Consider the following 18,554-nt stretch of genomic DNA (forward strand, 5'->3'; position numbering starts at 1 on the left):
ATTTGACCCATTTTCAAATTTAGATGTGTGAAACGTACTTTTAATTTTTTCTGATCAAAACAAGGCTTCATTACATCCTCTACAATGGCCTACTGAATACAATAAAACACATGTTTATCATTTTTATTTTGAAAATTTAAATTTTGAAATTTGTCTTTAGTCCGAAAAAGAAGCCTATGACGGACACACACACACACACCCACACACACACACACACACCCACACACACACACACACACACACACACACACACACACACACCATGCCAGAGATGACGCTTGTTGTGTGGTTTACCAAAATAAAATGTTGTTTTAGGAGAACAAATTGACTTTTCTCCTTTTTTCATAGGGAAGTATATGTGGTCAACTTTGACTGATAACACAACAGATGTAACAATAAGTTATTTTGGGAATTATTTTGTTTGTCAGACCATCTCATGGTCTTATTTGCCTGTTCTGTTAATCATAAGCAATAAAATAGATACATTGTGCCTATTTTAAACTAAAAATGATTTGTACATTGCAAGTTAAATGTGGTCTAAGGTACACAAAATATCAAAGTAAGTATATATTTATTATGGTTATTGATGAATAATTAGTCACTTAGCAGGGTGATAATTAATGTTTTTTTCAGTGCTTGTTAATGAATTCAGGTGTAAACCCTTTTCAAACATATTGGGAGGGTTACATTTAGAAATAAGTACACTTGGTTTTCACTGACATTTGAACTGCTAATACAGTTAATCAAGATGTACCAACACCAAAATTCAAGGCAATCAAAAAAAAATAATTTAAAAACATTTTTCCAATAATTTGCTTATATTTGCTCTCTTTGTTCTGCTTTGTTTTTTGATTGTTTGTTTGTTTTTTGCTGCTGTCCTTATTTCTCTTCATTTCATTTCATTTTCTGTTCCCAAATTTACTTCTTTTTATTTTTACTTCCCTTTTGAAAAACTGGGGTCTCTGACAGAGTTTGAGCTCTGAATGTTGCTGTCATCAATGTTTCTGCTGCAGGACTCAAGTTATAAAGTTAAACACACACAAACCCAGTTAGCACTAGGTAGAGTTAGCATCAACAGTTAGCAGCCTGTATCTCATATTCTTACATATTAAAATTTTGGCTTTCATCGCTCATTTTAAAGAAGTCAAAATAACTTAAGTCACTAATAATAATTATTAATAGTAATTATTGGTAATAAATGTGCTAACTCAGCAAGCTAGCTGACTAGCATGGCAGCTGAAGGTAAAAATCAGCCTCTCAAACTGAGTAAAGTCAGTTCTTTTTATCATGTTGGTGTTTGTTGATGTCAAAAATAATTATTTTGATGAAATAATCAATTTGGAGGTTTCAAAACTTAAGATTGAGCAACATTTTATGATTGGTTACTTTCAAGCTTTTTCTGGCGCTTTCAACCGCATCTCATGGTCTTTTTCAGCAGATGTGAGTGCTTGGTTGTCATGGAGATGGCTCAGTTATCATTAAGTGTCTAGGTTCAGTTAGTCTCTGCTCAAGGATGGTGTTTGGTGTCTTAGGTCATATGCTGACAACTGAGACCTTGAGTTAAGAATATTTTTTAAACTGCTGTTTCCAAGATCAAGAGTGAACTTTCTTGCTCAACATGGCCACTGTAGATTATTTTGAGTCAACCCCACATACACCATCCTGCTGTAAATACTCACTGTTGCACCAAAAACATATTAATCTGCAGATGAAAATAGTCCCAAACAAACGCACTATTTACTCCTGTTTTAGTAACTTTTACTAAAAACTGCAGCTGTTAAAGTAAACTACATAATCAATTAATTCAATTCATAAACAAATGAAACTCTACATTGATGGAGTTATGTTTTTAAAGAGTTACAAATTCAGTTAATGGGCTTGGGGATGAGTCCCACTGACAGGATAGGAAAGTCAAAGAAATGAGAGACGAACTAACAAATTTTTGGTTTTCTTTTGACAGAATTTGTTGATAACAAGGAAAATGCAGAAAATACATCAGCCTTATCCTTATCCTCCTTTTTCAAATGTTAAATAAATCAAAATGATGAAAGAATCGAGACGGCTGACAAGAATGGGCTCCATTTGGTTGACATTTTATTTCATGGTGGTAGGAACACAAGACAAAGGTCATAAAGTTAGTAATGTTCGGGTCATGCCACTTTTACTCGTTGCACTGCCCTTTGAGGAGGTTTGCGCAGTCAGACAGTAGTTTACAGAGGCCAGACATGGAGGGTAATCCACATGTAGACATAAATAAGGAACAGAAAATAGATTATTATTATTATGTATTGCTCATTTACATTATGGGGATGAGGCTAATACACTGGCTAAAGTAAGGAAACGGTTGTATGGATGACGTCTTTGTCACCTAGAGTCGAGGTGACCGGTTTTTAAGGCAATTCATTGTTTCCACCCAAACCATAGACTGCAATTGTCTTTATTGTTCATGAGTCCATACTGTAGGATGAGTCCATCCAAATACACAGGAGTCTCTCCTTTATTAAGTGTTACCACCTGCATGGGTCAAATTGAAAGAACAGTGTGGTAAAATAAGACCAGTCTAAGGTTAATAGAGTGAGTGCTGGAATTTAAATGTGTCTTGAGACAACCAGAGAAGGGTTTCCTGATCTGGTGTGGACACTCAAGAGCTTGATTATGCACAACACAGTTATAGCTTTAGGGCTATCCCTCCCCCATGTACATAAGTATATCAACGTGTGGGTGAACAGACAAGTCAGACGTGGTTCCAGTGTATATTACTAAAAACATAAACCTCCACAGATCACACATTTGCTAAATTTACACTTAAAAATTGCAGGGCTGTACAAAAACAGGTCGCTGGATGATTTCAGAAGGGAAACATAATTAAGAACTTAAAAAAAGAAAAAGGAACTAGTACAAGACCATTTGATACTCAACCACGAACAGGCATGATTTTGTCTTAGAATATTGCCAAGGATCTCATATCAAAACAAGAGTGTCTTTAAGTCAGTCATCGCAGCTTATTGTGGTTCAGCAAAGAATGTTACAGAATTCGCACTAGTAATACAAACCCATGCGTTACTATGTTAATTTGCAAGTAATGTAGGATTATACATCTTTTCCCATTTTCGCGGCTGTTATGGCTTCAAAAGGTCACAACAACATCAGTCTCTCTCTCTCACTCTCAACAGCCGAAAACAGATTCCTCCAGGAATGCTCCTGGGTCAAATACAAAAAGAAATTAAGTCTCAGGCAGAGTTTTTTGAAGCTTTTTTGTTTGTGTTGACGACTGACTGTTGTTTGGCAGGACAGTCCCAAGAGTAGTAGCTCTCCCCATGATAAGATCTCTCCTCGCCTCCTTTCTGTTTTTCTCCGTCTCTTCAGTCTTTGCTTTCAGCACCTCCTTAAGGTCAGATATGGTAATAACTCTTCCCATTATGCACCATTCAAAGTCCTGCAAAACTAACTGCTCCCAAGAAAAATAAAAAAAGATACAAGGAATGAGCAAACATAAACCAAGCTCTGTGGTTTCTGAAATCACATCAGTGGAAATAAGAGGAAAAAAAAGGAACATTGTTTTAGTCATTAGCCAAAAAAACCCATTTACAAAGTTTTTTTTTTTTTGGAACAAAATGTGAAATAAAAAAACAAACAAACAAAAACCAGATTCAAACCAACACTGCAGAAGTGCATGCATTTATAGTGGTCATATGTTCATCTGCTGATTGTAAAACCGAACGCACAATAGTACATGAGAAGCACAATTCCCCAAAGAGAACCCATCTTACATATTCACAGTCTCAGGTATTATTTATATACTCTATATTTATAACATTTATTCATGTCTATGGTTCATGTCTTGACTTATGACTAATGATATGCGAGTCATTGTGGAACGCAGCGCTCTCTCCGTCATGTTGGGTTGCAGTGTTAGTGAGTCATATTTCAAAACTAAAGGCTCTGATGGGATTCAGATCGAGTGGAGAGTTCTTTCTTTTTTTTGGGGGGGGCGGGGGGGGACGCTGTGAGATGGGAGTTGATCGAGTGGTTTTGACTGCGTACTTTCTCACTGTAGCAGCTTGACTGATATCTGAAAAGTCCCATTAGGAAAATACAGCGGGCTACCGGGGCTGAATGCAGAGTTCCTTTACTGTAGACGCCAGCTGGCTGCAGCATCAAAGCGCTGCACGCACCGGTTACAGCGTACACTGTGTCCAGCTCTCATGGGGGAATGTTTGTTTATATATTCATGGATGTAAAAGGCCATGCTTGGGGGAATGTGGACGATAGATATGGCACCAAGACAAGGCAATAACCAGAGATCATCAGCGAGGTCCACCAGTGTTCAAGTAATGAGCGCAGAAAAGGAGCAGGCTTTTTTTTTTTGTTTGTTTTAAAACAACAAAACGGACAAGAATAAAATATCTCTTTTTCACAGAGATGCCTGCTTTTTGAAAAAGATGAGGGGCCAGGGCAGTAAAGAAAAAAAGAAGTATGTTCTGTGAACGGAGGTGCAGATTAAAAAAAAAAAAAAAAAAAAAAAGAACAAAATATATAAAACAAAAATTAAAACAACATATTCATTTTCTTTCCATATAAAAAGCGATGAAAAGTATACAAAAATAGAAAATAATTACAGCAGGAGACATGGGCGCTATGGAGGGAGCGGGTGGGAGGGTATCTTGTTTTTTTTTTTTCTCCATTTCTCTCAACATGTTGTCTCTGCCGGGTTATTTTGCGGCGGAACAGTGTAATATTTTGGGGCTGTTTAAGGCGTCTTCCACCAGGTGGAGCTCCACGCCGTCCACGACGACATCCTTGACGCAGCCGACAAAACCGGTGCTGTAGGCCTTGGGCAACCGACGGGCCACGGCCAGCTCCTCCAGACCACCTGAGGGGAGTGGGAGGCAGAGGTTAATAAAATGATCAATGAGCACCAGTGCTGTACATAAACACTCTCATTAAGGAAGAACTTCTAAGGGATAATTACTCCAGCAAGCTAAACTCTTCAGCCCTGTAAAGGCAAAAGTGGCAGCCAGTTCTGAATGCTTTAAAGGGCTGTTCCAGTGATGGATGTAATGACCCCTGCTGTGTCATCTTGTGTTGCTGTGCTGTTCGCCTATCTCTGTTCACCCTGCAGGTGGATCATTAGTGTAACCTGGAACACCTGAAGGCCCCCGTGTGTTCCCAGGTTATTTAAGCCGGACTACAGTGCAGCTCTCTCTCTCTCTCTCTCTGAATCGCCGCCACTCTGCTGCTGCTGCTGCAGTTCAGCTCTCTCCCACAGGTGCCCATTTGTTTTGGTTATGCTGCTTTAGTTCTTTGCTTTGCTTTCATGCACTTTACACTATTCTCCACTCATACATCACATACACTACTGATACCATGATTTCTACACTTCATAGTGTAAATATTTAGTTAACTCTCTAATTTGGTTTAATAAAATAAATTCTGTTTGTAAAAACTTAACACTGATGTGTCTCCCTTTTGTTGTGGCTACTTGAACCAGGTCATGACATGCTGTATGTTTCAAATGCTGGTTCCTAAATTTCATATAATATAACCAATTGCAGCTAGCCCTAATGACATCATCAGGATTATCTTTTATCGGAAGTGACAGAACTCTTTCAGAGCCACGCGGACATAATACAACCTGTGACTAGTAAACTGGCCTTCATGTGTAAAATCAGCAGAGTGGCCCTTTAAAGATCACACACCAGGATAAGGGTTTGGATTTCAGAATAAATTAGACCTTGTAAATGCTATCAAAAAGCTGTACCTGAAATACTTTGGGAGAAACATTTTATTTCTGGTACTAAAGCAGTTCTTTGGTTTTGTCAGGTTGCATTATAGCCTTTGATATTTGGTATGATGACACCAGCTGATGGATATGACAGGATGACACCATGATCAAAGGGAGAAGACTTCAGCATGGCAACCACAAAAAAAAACTAAGCTAAGATAGACAAGAGAAAAGGTTCTTTTAATTTGACACGGTGCATAAAGAGCTCATAAATGTGTTATAAATGAAAAGTGGTGACAGAGTGTAAAATTATGAATACCTAACATCCTTATTATTTTTAATTTGTTTCCATCTTTAGTGCTGAACGCTCATTGCTGTGCTGTGAACTCTGCTGCTTCTTCTTCCTCTACTCCAAACAAACCAAGGACATAAAATGAATAATTTCCTGTCAAATAACCTGCAGCTGCTTCAGAAAGGTTAAAGGGCCAGTTCACCCAACATGACTCCAATGTGTCTCCATTGTGGTGAGGTGGAGGCCAAGGCTGCATAGTGAGATACCAAAAGGTAAATGAGAAAATATGTCTTATTTGGCAAAGTGACCTTTTAAAGCGTACGTTAAGTGGATAGAAGTTGGCTCGCTAATATGTTTTTGACAGAAAGTATAAAAACAGACATTTATTAATATAAAAATATCATGGATTTACACTTCAAAGCAAATCTTTCAGCCCCTTGTACTTTCTATTTTGCCTTACTTCATTCTCACTTTCATTTTTTTCTATTTCAAATCATCCAAACCTATTTCTTTTTTTTTTTTTTTTTTAATTAAGTCTCTTAATGTCCTTTTTTGGAAAATTGATGACCTAATTGCTGGGTGTGTGGTTGGCTCCTTTTCCCCTTTGATGCTGTTTTGAGCTACTCTTTTGAGCCAGCAAAGCCAAAGTAGTCACTAGTCTCTTTCTCAATATATCGCTGTAAAACGTCTTTATTCAGTATTTCATCAGATCTGCTGTCACCGGGAGAAAGGCTGACCCTTGTTTTTGATGTTTTACCTGGCTGCCATCCCTGCTCTTTTTCTCCTTCTCACCCTGTTATCCACACTGTCAGACTCCTCTTGCATTGTCTTTCTTTCTTTGCTCCATGTTAGTCTGACTCCTTTTCCCTTCTCGTTCCCCGTCTCCTTCTCTTCTCTGTTTTCCATTTTTTTTAAATCTTTTGGGCTGAGAGTTCATATCCCTGTCGAGCTCTTTACATCCCCTGTCCCTGCCCCCTTTAATCGGATTGTGCGCCTCCGAATCGGGGATCGACAGGGCTAATTTCATGCGAGTTACAGATGAATTAATGATGAACAGTGAAAAGGGGATTTAAAAAGGAGAAGGGCTCTCAATGGGAGGCCTGTGTGAGGATTATGTATTCTTGCTGCAGGGCTCGCTCAGCACCTGTTCCACAGCACTGCTTCCCTGTGTGTACGTGTGTGTTTGTACCTGAGTGCATGAACGCACCTTTACATACAGCGTGTCTCCTAAATGTCACTCAGGCTGCTTCCCTTCTCAAACCTTCCTCTTCGGCGCCTTACGCTGTGCATTTTAAATAAGAGTCTGACTTTATTTCGGCGCCCTGTCTTCAATGTTATTTCCTCAGAATGTTCAATCCTGTTGTGCCGTGTGTGTTCTTTCGAAAACGATTTCTCTGAGCCAAGTTCAGACCAAATTGAACTCAAGGTAGATAACAGGCAGACTTTGGTTATTTTCAATTCAAGAGAGCAGACAACTTTTGAGTTAGTCAGATAGCCTTTCATTGCTACACTCAATACCTGAATAGGCTTAGACATTTTTTTGGACAAACTGCAATCATTTTCCCCTGCCAGGGACTTTGCTTATCCTCTGCAATGCCAATGAGTTCATTGCTCATTTTTGGCAGTCTTCTACCAGTGACAAAGATGAAAAAGTACTACAGAATTACAAGTATTCCCCTGGCTTGATGTATAGCATTTGTAGGCACGTTTTCAAGTCTGAATGATGAATCTTTTTTTTTTTTTTTTTAAACACGCGTGGGCACCTACCCAACCAGAGCGCTCCGTCTGTGTCCAGCTGTGTTGCTGCCAAAGGCGATGACCCTGTTACCGCTGCCTCATTGCCAACCTGTAGAGAGCCGTCTCTGAGTGCTCTGAGGAGGAGAAAGAAAAAGAGAGACGTGCGGTTGCGAGTCAGTCTGATGCATGCATGTCACACTGAATAGCTGTAAATTGCAGTTTCATTTAATCTGAAGCATCAAGACTCCATTGCTCTACTGCCAGCACACTAAGCACTCACATAACTTCCTTTGCCAAGCAGCGTCCTAAATGTGTCTGTCTACCAGCTAACAGATGTTGTTAGAGAGCCTCATTCATTTTAGGTGGCTCCGCACTAAGTATTAGCACACACTTAAGAATTGTGACGAGGGGGCTAATTTGAACCCAGCAAAGAAGGTTTCCAACAGAGAGAGTGTCATTAAAGGCAAGCCGCAAACACAGATAGCTATGTAACAATGTGAGCTGTACGCCGCATGCTGAGATTCACACCATCATCAGCATCTAAAATTATGTCGTCTCACAGCAACTCATGGGGTCTCCCTGTAAGCCCTGGATGAATTTGGCCAAATCCCTGTTTGAAATGGATGTAGCGGCTTTTCTAGGATCGATTTTTCTTGCCTTACATGATGAAACCAATCTAATTATCCCCCATTCACAGCCATGTTGAAAGTAAATGTTCAGCAGCACTAAGGCTGAGATCACATGAAAGATGTTAAATGAGTCATTTTCAGGCAGTTAATTTGTTTCTAATGAAGGAATCCATTAATATGACGTCACTGTGTGCAAAACCTATTGCATGCTCTGCTTCTTTCTACACCTGGAATGATTACCCATGTGCTAAATTAAAACTAGTGTTATTTATTACTGTATATACAATCACCAAGCACTTTATTAAGAACACCTGTGCAATCTAATGCAATCCAGCTTTGCCTTAATTGCCTAATATTTTGCCCCCCCCTCATGTATGTTAATAGGCTGGACAAAATATTAGGAACACTTTTCAATATAATGCAGTTCAGTACAAAACCACCACCCACTACGACCTCAATAATAAACATAAAGTGGAATTATCACCTTTCTGACAGTGTCAACAAAAACTGACTATCCTTTGTAAAAGTATATAAGCTTCATAAAAGTAGAATTTATGACAAAGCTGTTGTATTGGATTGCATTAGATTGCACAGGTGCTAGTAAAGTGCTGTGAGTGTACACACATACTGTGGGTATATGTTTGTGCACAAAAATGTACGATATGTCTACAGGGGATGGATTACCAAGTGGGGAAAGTGGGCAACTGTGCCAGGGGCCTCAAAACCTCCAGGTTTACTGTGCAGCCTCGGGTTTGTGGTAATTTGATTAACTGTAATTTTGATTGAGAATATGGGAATATACTCAACTCACATGATCAGAGCATGAGCTTGACAACCTGTCTTGAAAAGAGAGTTCCTGTGTTGGATTCTACTTTTTAAGCCCTTCATTATTTCAGCTCATACTGTGCATATTGCTAAACTAATTTGTTAGCACAATTTATTTCACAAGAACTGGAATATTGCACTATAATGATTCCTATTGTTTTATTTTATCTACTGTATTTTTAAATCTCATTTTATTCTCTTTTTTAAAATTGTTTTTCAATGCATTTGCCTTACTGTATGTACAACACTTAGAATTGCCCATGTGTTTAAAGGGTGCCTATATAAATAAAGTTGCCCCGCATACTGACTGTGGGGGGTTAATAGGAGCACAGCAGCTAATTTTCACCCCATGTTCCCCTAGCATGTATGTCCACAACCATAATGTCTTTAAATAGAATCAGTGTATGCAATTAGTATAATGTATGCACATACATGTTCTCATGAATTTATTTTAGTCATTTATTTATTTCCTGTGTACATTTCCTATAATATGCCAATATGTGTTTAGATGTTACCACATGTTCTTCCTTCCTGAACATTCATTAATGCATCTAAGCAATTTGATGCGCAGTGTGTCATTCTCATGCATGACCAGGCATGAAAATAACCTTAATCTGAAACTAATCAGAGTCATCTCGGTGTAGGGGATCGCTGTGTAGCAGAGGATTCGTGCAAGAGATCACACAGTTTGCGGCAACACAAATACAATATGGATTAAGTATAATCCTGATCTAACTGTAAAAGCTTTCACTCCTGATCCCCGACTACCTGCCATCTCCCATCTTACCTGCTGGCCTTGATGCGTATCCAGCGGTTGGTGTTGACACGCACGGAGGAGCGCAGCACCACGGGCTTGGAGCCCAAGTCGTACGTCATCTGGACGTGTCCGTCCACGATGGCCAGAGCGATGTAGTCTGAGCGCTCCACACCCTTCCCGCTCCACAGCACCAGGCCCTGAGTTGCCTCCGTCCGGATACTCAGCTCAAATTTGTTCACCAGCAGAGCCTTCTCACTAGGAGAACAGAAAATACACTAGTTAGCTTTTGATTAAATTCATCAAAAAGAGTTCTAATCTTTGGCGTAGCTGACGCAGCTCAGTAGGTGGTTTTATCTTGTAGTTGCATGTGTGAAGCAAGGGACCTCTACTGTTGTCTCAAGGTACATCACCCATGATTCAAGCGTGACATGTGGTTCTTTGTAATCAGAAAGCTTTGTAGCTGGAGCTCTACAGCCTCATACTAACAGAGCTACAGTGATTTTTGAGGAGAATCAGGATGCAGACTGAGTTTAAGAGTAGCAGGGGGCTGTTTTACTATTAGCTTTCCTACATCCTACTGAGCTTGAACTGCATTGCTGTTCAGGGCTTCCTGTGTTGCTGTGTGTGTATGTCTGTGTGTGCGTGTGTGTGTGTGAGTGAGTGAGAATGTGTGCATGTTGTTTAGGCATCTGTTTGATCTCCAGTTTCTTGACTACTGCAGCTGCAGGGGTGATTAGGATGCGGAGACTAGGCGACTTCCATCTATCCATAAGAGGCACTGTACGTCACTGTCACCGCCGTGTGAGAAAATACACACCGTGAAGTGCCTCTACTGTATGTGTGCATCACACAAACACCATCACACATCATTCGTGCCTGCATAAAACACCCTAACAAAGTCCCTCTGTTCTTTGTGAGTCCCCAGCAGAGATACAGTAGACATCCAGAGAATCATACCTTCAGTTTGCCTGCGTGTGTGTGTACGATTGTGTGTGCACGTCATCAATCAGCATCTGTGCAACTGCCAGCACATCTGCCAAATTGATATACTTTCAACCTCTTCAAGGATATTTAAACACAAAGACAAAGACAGGGTGAGGACACATACAACAAAGAACCAATGACACATGGATTACAAAAAAAAACCCAAAAACAACAGCAACACAGAACTGGAGACAAAGATTAGACAAAGACAACAAGACAAAGGAGTCGGCATAGCAAACACAGAAGCTCATGGGAGTACAAACAGGACAGGAAATGGGAGGGAACTTCTCCTTACACTGTAAGAAGTATTTTCTCATTTTCTCAGTGTTTTTTCTATTCATTGATGGGCAAGAATAAGAAGAACATCAGGTGTAGAAGCGGTGGGATGATATTTAACTTTGGAGTACATTGACTAAGGCAAGCCAACTTTGACAGCTCAGGCCAACAATAATGCTGTTTCACCTCAGCAGAAGTGGGGAAAGAATCCAGAATCAAACTTGATTTTCTCCTTCAGAAACATGCTTAGGTTGGAAACTTTGACCCCCTTGATTAACTGAATCTGCTGAGGTAAACAGCAAAAAAAAAAGAGTATGATTTAAGAGTATCATTTTTTTTTTCCTCCATAGAGAGAGAAAAAAAAATCACAAATACAGCTCAGTGAACCCTCTCTTGGCAAACCCTCAAAGAGCTTACAGGGACCAATAAATCTCCATCGGAGCGGCTTGTCAGTGATAAGGTCAAGGTTATTAAAAGTGCTGAATATATCATGAATAAAACAACGCCGGCGCACAGCGTTCTAACTCTCATATACACCACTGACTTCATAGATTTCTGTTGTGTTGCTGAGTCTTTTTTGTAAATGGAGGGGTTTTATCTACCTCTTATATGTATTCAAATTCTGAGTGAGCTTCTCAAGAGTGTTATCCTCCACTTCGACTCTAGGTGGCAGTAGTGGTTAAAATAATGAAAATCCATCAGGGAGGACAGCTACTGCAAAGAGGCTGCAGCTCTGGCTGACTCTGTGCCGTTATCAGAGCTCTGAACATCAGAATTAATTGAAGCGTACGCAGAGGCTCTTTGTGATTCATATTGGTAACTCTATCCCAATAATGGAAACAATGTTGTCTCTGTGGAGGAAGATTTAGCCCTGTGAGAGGTCGGGGAGGGGTTGTCTGGAGAGAAGGGGCGGATGAGGAGGCAAGAGGCGAGTGGACGGCACCAATGTCTAAAAAGCTTCGAGAGACTCACCTCTGGTCAGATGGGTTCTCCACAGACTCGGGACTTAAGGGAGCAGGGGAGAAAGTCAACGGCATGCAGTTTAAGCGCAGGAGGCCAGAAGGAAAGAAGGAAGGAGGGATGTTGTGAGCCCACTGGGTGACTCACAGAGGTCTAGCTTAGACCTAGAGCTGCAAAAAGCATAACTTATCTGCTCTACTACAATATCGACCATGTCAACAGTCGATAACTACTGTTGTGTGATCATAGGAAGTGTGCAACTTAGCCTTGATCACACCGCAACCATAAAAGGAGGCTCTCAAGGGAATCGCTAGGATCAAGATGGATGACTAATGTGCCAAAATGCCCTGGGATCAAGCATTTTTTAAACATGAGCATCAAGATTAAGTACATTCATAGTCAGTGTCCGCACTAGCACAAAGGCTACTTTAAGTCAGCGTCCAATTATTGGACAACTACTTTATATTTATGGGGTTGAACGCCACAGTGCAGCAGCAATTACCTTCTGTCTAGAGATGAAAGCGGTGAATGAGAAAAATTGGGCAATTGTCAAAAAATGGGGTCAAGCGCCATATCAGTTGAGAGTCATGGCTAGATATGATTTGTCACTGAAATAATGGGGCTTGAGCAAAATCGACCTGAGCTTTCAGATGGGCAGAACGAGATGAGCGATCAAAGGGTGCTGTAAATAGTAACAGAAGCATTAACCCAAGGTGAGCATTTGACATTTTGGCCTCACCCAGCACTTAATGGCCTCTGGAGAAATTTATTCATTTCCTTTACAAAATCAAATCATGCTGAATTGATCGGCACGCCTTCAGAGTGCAGCACCCGGGCTCTGGTTTGCTTAGATTCAGGCTCATTGAGGCTCTTAGTAAATGTGACATCCATTAAACTTTTGACAGTGTGGCTCCAAGGACCACTGTCCCCTCCTGCTAAGTGAGATTGATGCCCATGGCTACACACTGCAGAGAGATCTCAATTGGAGGTCTAATCTACAAAGGGAGACAAATCTGTGATTAACATGTCACTGCCTCTCGGTATGGCCAACTCCGTAATTATTCACAATTACATTTAGATATCTGGCAAAAACGAAATGACAGAAGCCCTGGCATGGATTGGAACTCTGGGCTGAATCCAGTCAGCTTAATTTGAGATTAATTCTGCTTCGCCGCTTTGTGGGATTTTTTAAAAGAGGTTACTTACCGAGCTAATGAGCAGGAAGAAAAACCCTTAATAACTAAGTCATGACACAGGGCTTTCCCATCCGGAAACTCTACAGGCACCAGAAACTAGGTTAAGGGGTATTTAGTATTTAGTCCTCTTGCAGTTTTCAAGGGGTCTCATTCATTTTCCACATAACAGATAATGCCATTCAGTGTAAAGTGCATGGCAATTCATTTTGTTTATGAACGAGTTACAACCATGCATAAAATATTGCACATTCTTAGTACAGCAATTCATTTTCTCTGGGGGTTGAGCACAATGCTTAACATGCACACATTCATGCTTCCCTTTGCACTGGGAAAAAAAGAAAGGACCTAATGACACTGCTGTTGGAAATAATGGAATCTGTCAAATTAAATTATGGATATGGAGCTTGAATGAAAATCTGACTTTTACAGCAAAGATGGTTTTTGTGTGAACAAAATCAAGACAGGAAACTGAATGTACTTTAATCTCTTCGGTTGGGTTAACTATCGAAAATGACCTTTTTCGTTGTTGTTAGTCGGGCTGGATTTGAAGCTGGGCAAACACCCAGTCATAAAGTCTACTTACTCTGGGATCTCATTGGTCAGTTGGCTTGAGTGAGAAGGAAAGACAGTGAAGGACATTTATATGAGACAAGACACAATGTTGACAATGACAAGGGAGGTCAGACTGAAGGACAGAACAAACGACAAAGCACCTGGAACGCTCAGCTCGACAGCAAAGATACACATAAAGACACACAGATCCAGCCAGTTGTTTTTGAGTGAGTGTGAGTCGTGCGTCTCCATGGGAGTGTGATGATCTGCAGGCTGTGGCCCGGTTTTCACACATCTGAATGTTTGTGTGAAGAGCTGTGAGACGGAGATATAGAGCCGTATGCTTGATGTCTTTTCAGGTTCATCACGTAAACATTTTTGTTTATGCCAACCTGGAGGTGCACTCTTGCCAACCTTCTAGATGGCGGGAGTAAAAATGTCTCATCAGATGCCTAAAGGGACAGCATTTCTTGGATTTTTTTTTTGAACACCCGCTCCAGAAACCATGTTATACCGACGTCATCAGCTTTTTCCCTTAACAGGGTGTTAAAAATTGCAGGCGATGTGTCTTCAGATGCTAGCTACATGGAGAACAGTCATACACAGATTCAAAATGGGATCATAAGTTAAATCATGCATGTGTACTTATTGTCCAGTGTCAGTGTGCGCTAAGCAGTGGACCACAGAGCGAACTGAGTGCGCTCAGGGCAATACTGTGATTGTTAAAGTTCTCGCTAATTAGTGAAATCCTGTCAAAAGCGGAGCAGGACTGCCATGGAAAGAGTGGAAGAGCTCTTAGCCAAGTGCCTAGTTCACCCTGAAGCCTTCGCACTGATGATATCATCAACACTGTCATCATGGCTTATCAAGAGAAGAGATGGATAGACGGAGGGGTTATTTGGCTAATAGCTGTAACAATGGAGATGTTGGATGAAACTGAATAGATGTGGATGTTCTCCTTGTCCTCTTCCTTACCTCTTTGTAACAGCATTGTGGTACTCGATGAACGTCCGCCCATCAAAGGCGATGGCCTCGGTCTCCCCGGCAGACTTCTCGTAAATGGCTGTGAAGGAGAGGGTGGGAGGAGGAAGGATTGTTCACAGGATGAGATCACACCAATCAATAAGACGGAGGCTTCAGTTATCAGAGCTGAAGGCAATGGAGTGTGAGCAAATGGGGCGGGGGGGGGGGGCTGTTGGTGCGTTTGTAGTTTTAATTAATGTAAAAGGGACAGCCGGCCACACGCACAAGGTTAATGGCGAAGGCAGTGACTGAGTATGTAAGACAGATCGGGCCAGTGTGAATATATGTCTGGCAGAGTGACATGAAGATGATGAAAGGGATACGCAACTCTTCAAAAGAGCATTTCATGAATATTCAATTGATACCTTTCATCATTTTCATAATTGCCGCTTTAGTTTGAAATCAATACATAACAATACTGACATAAAGGAGACATGACAAGTCTTATAACAACATTATTACCTTGCCTAGAGAGAACACAGTGGAAGCGAAGGTCTTTTTCGACAGAAAAAAATGAGATGAAGGGTTCACCTTCCATAGAAGCAAGCTGAGAACAAACTGTGCTACATAAACCATGGCTGATTTCAGTCCCACTCACATTATGCTTTGAAAGCACTGCCATTTATCCTTTTAGAATACAACCAAACAAATGTTGGACGAGGAAGTAGAACAATTTGTACAATTACATCTCAAGCCAGCACGTGTTGTTAGCCATGGGGTTACACTTATGCCAATCATAATGATCGATATAGATGTATTTGTGGTATGTCTTACTATCTTATGTGGCTCATTGACGGGCAGAAGAATAAAGAAAGGATAAATAATGAGGATGACAGCGATGGCTACGGATACTCACCGTTCTGACAGTGTCCCCCTGAGAAACCGCTGAGGCAAACGCACTCGTAGGTGTCCAGCTGGGGGTTGCAGCGCCCGCCATTGTGACAGGGCTCCTGGGAACATGGATGTTCTTGGAACATGGCAACGTTGCTGGAACGCTGGGCATTCTCCTCTCTGAGGATGGGCGTACCCATCAGAATGATCTGGGAGCAGGAAACAGAGGTTTAATGGGGCACTCCACTAATTTTGCACATAGTAAAGATGAGCTTACTAGTCACATTTGGTACTACTGTACAAAGCCTCAACCCTGATGATGTCATTGGATGGTCCAACAAATAAATGCTACTAGTTCATTATTGGAAATACAGACTCCAAAACCTTTGCAGTTTGACCCTATAACGGGGACCAAAAACAAGGATATGTTGGCCTCTGCTGCTTTGATTTTGACTATTCTTTTGAAAATGTGTCTCTTGTGAGTTCCCCAAGGTAATAGAAGTGCAATACTACATCATTGAAGTATTATATATCATGCACATATAATATACTACATACTCCAGTAATGTTAACACTACTGGTCAATATTGGTGCAGGTCAGACACAAAATCTCATATAGGAACAAGCACAGACAATTTTGGATCAAACCGCCCGCACACTTTGGCTGACACAGAGTATAATCTTACAAATCAATTCTTAAAAACAATTTTCGGAGCCCTGTGTTTATGTGATACTCTTGTATTGTTTCATACCTTTCTTTACAGGGTTACCTTTATGAGTCTTATCTTACTTTTAAATCTCTTACTTCTGTTTTGTTGCTTTTGTTGTCAAATTTATCTGATTTAATGTTAAGCTCTTTAGCAAAACACTTGAAGATTATCATTTGTTAATGCTCATGGTTCCTGTCCAGAAGAAAGCATCAAGTTATAGGGCTTTATGTTTTCTGATAAATTATCATTAAACAAAATAATCACATCATCACCAAAGGACAGGAAAATGTGTACAGTGATACTGTTGATTCTTCACGTAAACATGAGCTCCACACCAACACTACACAGGAAAATGCCTCCGAAATGAGTTGTTTATACAACACACACGTTAAACAGCACATCAAACTGAGAATGCAGCGCATCTTCCTCATAATTAACTATTCCCTACAGGCCAAGTAAGACAAATGCCACATTTAGCTTTTGATTTGCTCGAAACTGTCAAGGGAAAGTTTGCAGAGGAGAACTGATGACAAGTTTGTGCAAACAGTAACATCCTGCCTTTGTTCTACTGGGTTATTTTTGGCAATCAGAGATGAGCTTTTTGCTGGAGAGTGGAGGAAAAAAAAAACTGGAAGGCTGTCAGGGAAAGATCTGAGAAAAGTGGAATGGAGGGACTTCAAAATGTGCATTCTATTATTAGTACATGCTAATCCAAATGAGCAGAGCCACTGCCCGTCATAGTGTGAGCTTAGGATGGAAAATTACAAATATGGGGGTCTGTAGTATGACAGCTGGACAGCTAATAACTCATCATTTGACTTTGCTACTGTATGTCTGGGGGCAAGAGGACCCAGAGTCATTATAATAACATATTATACATCATACATCAGTAGAATCCACAAGCAGAGCAATGACACAATACTCCTTTAAGAAATAGTGGCTTGTAAACATTTACCTTTTGGATTGTTCCCTTGAAGCCATCTGTGAGAGCAGCGACTCTTGCCAGCCGGCTGTAATCGGGAGCTCCACCGACAAAGAGAGACTCTTTCAGGTTAAGATCTACGTGCAGGTTCTGATGAGACAGGACACAGAGGTTTCAGCTGGTGAGCTAGAGCTGTGCAAACTTGAGAAAAGCTCCAGACGTATCTTTAAAATCGCCAAATTTAAACTTTCCTGTACCCCATCTGTTTCTTCAATTTCTCTCAGGGGTTTTCTATCCGGGACATAGTGTTTTATGGTTTTACTTTAGTGAGTGGAGTTATGTGTTTGTGTCCAGGGAGCATGAAATAAGTTGTATCCTTTAAGTCCAGATATAAAGAGTGAGATTAATATACCGCATTTGCAGACATGTCACAGTCATATATATTGTGCCATTAAAAATTATCCATATGGTAGTTGGCAGACGCTTAAACTGCACCTCCTCGCCTTCCTTCCATGTCAATACACTTGATACATTACAACATAATTGATTTCTATGTCTCTCAGAGAGAGTGGTCAATTATCCTCTATCTGTGAGACATAAAAAGAGACTACAAAGGGAAATCACGAGCAGGCTGGACTTGAGATACGGATGGTTCTTTGCAGACATCTCTAATGAATGGCTGATTATAAGCAGCGACCTTTCAAACAGTTGAGTGTGGAGACACATTAATTGAAATTCATTTGCGTGGCAGAGTGCTATGAAATTCGATTCTTTCCACCAAACCTTTGGGACAATTGCTTTGCATTAGCAAGGTGCTGCTTCCTTCTTTTGCATGGAAGAGCCGGCACACTTCAGAAGGAAGGAATTAATGATCTTTATTTTATGTAGGGCAGTAATTGCCAGAGGGGTAAAGTGGAGTTAATTGCTGGAAAAATGATGGAAGGGGCCAAATAAACAGGCTTTGTGCAGGCAAGCTGGCACTGGCTCGGCTTTTATTTAGGATGGGATTTGGAGTGCAGGAGGCAGCGGTGCTTGGCTGAGGCCTGGGGCTGTGTCACTGCACCTTGAGCCGCTTCCAACAGAGACAGGGCAGGGACCTTGGCCAAACCTGCTGGACCCAGCTGTGGCTGGTGCC

The 18,554-nt window shown here is 40.8% G+C and overlaps 1 protein-coding gene across 4 annotated transcripts in view; it reads right to left on the reverse strand.

Annotated features, from left to right (window-relative positions):
• Positions 1 to 4,542: 4,542 nt before the first annotated feature.
• Positions 4,543 to 18,554, reverse strand: part of agrn (agrin) — a 255,636-nt gene continuing 241,624 nt past the window's right edge. For all 4 annotated transcript variants that reach the window (XM_042408571.1, XM_042408572.1, XM_042408574.1 and 1 more), the window contains 6 exons: positions 17,453 to 17,569; positions 15,813 to 15,996; positions 14,909 to 14,996; positions 9,996 to 10,220; positions 7,785 to 7,888; positions 4,543 to 4,873 (listed from right to left, as the gene is read on the reverse strand). In XM_042408571.1, the coding sequence (XP_042264505.1) occupies positions 4,713 to 4,873; positions 7,785 to 7,888; positions 9,996 to 10,220; positions 14,909 to 14,996; positions 15,813 to 15,996; positions 17,453 to 17,569 (879 nt within the window). In that variant the 3' untranslated portion in view covers positions 4,543 to 4,712. The remainder of the gene's footprint in view (positions 4,874 to 7,784; positions 7,889 to 9,995; positions 10,221 to 14,908; positions 14,997 to 15,812; positions 15,997 to 17,452; positions 17,570 to 18,554) is intronic.

The sequence above is a fragment of the Thunnus maccoyii genome, chromosome 4 (assembly GCF_910596095.1).
Source record: "Thunnus maccoyii chromosome 4, fThuMac1.1, whole genome shotgun sequence".
Lineage (NCBI taxonomy): Eukaryota > Metazoa > Chordata > Actinopteri > Scombriformes > Scombridae > Thunnus > Thunnus maccoyii.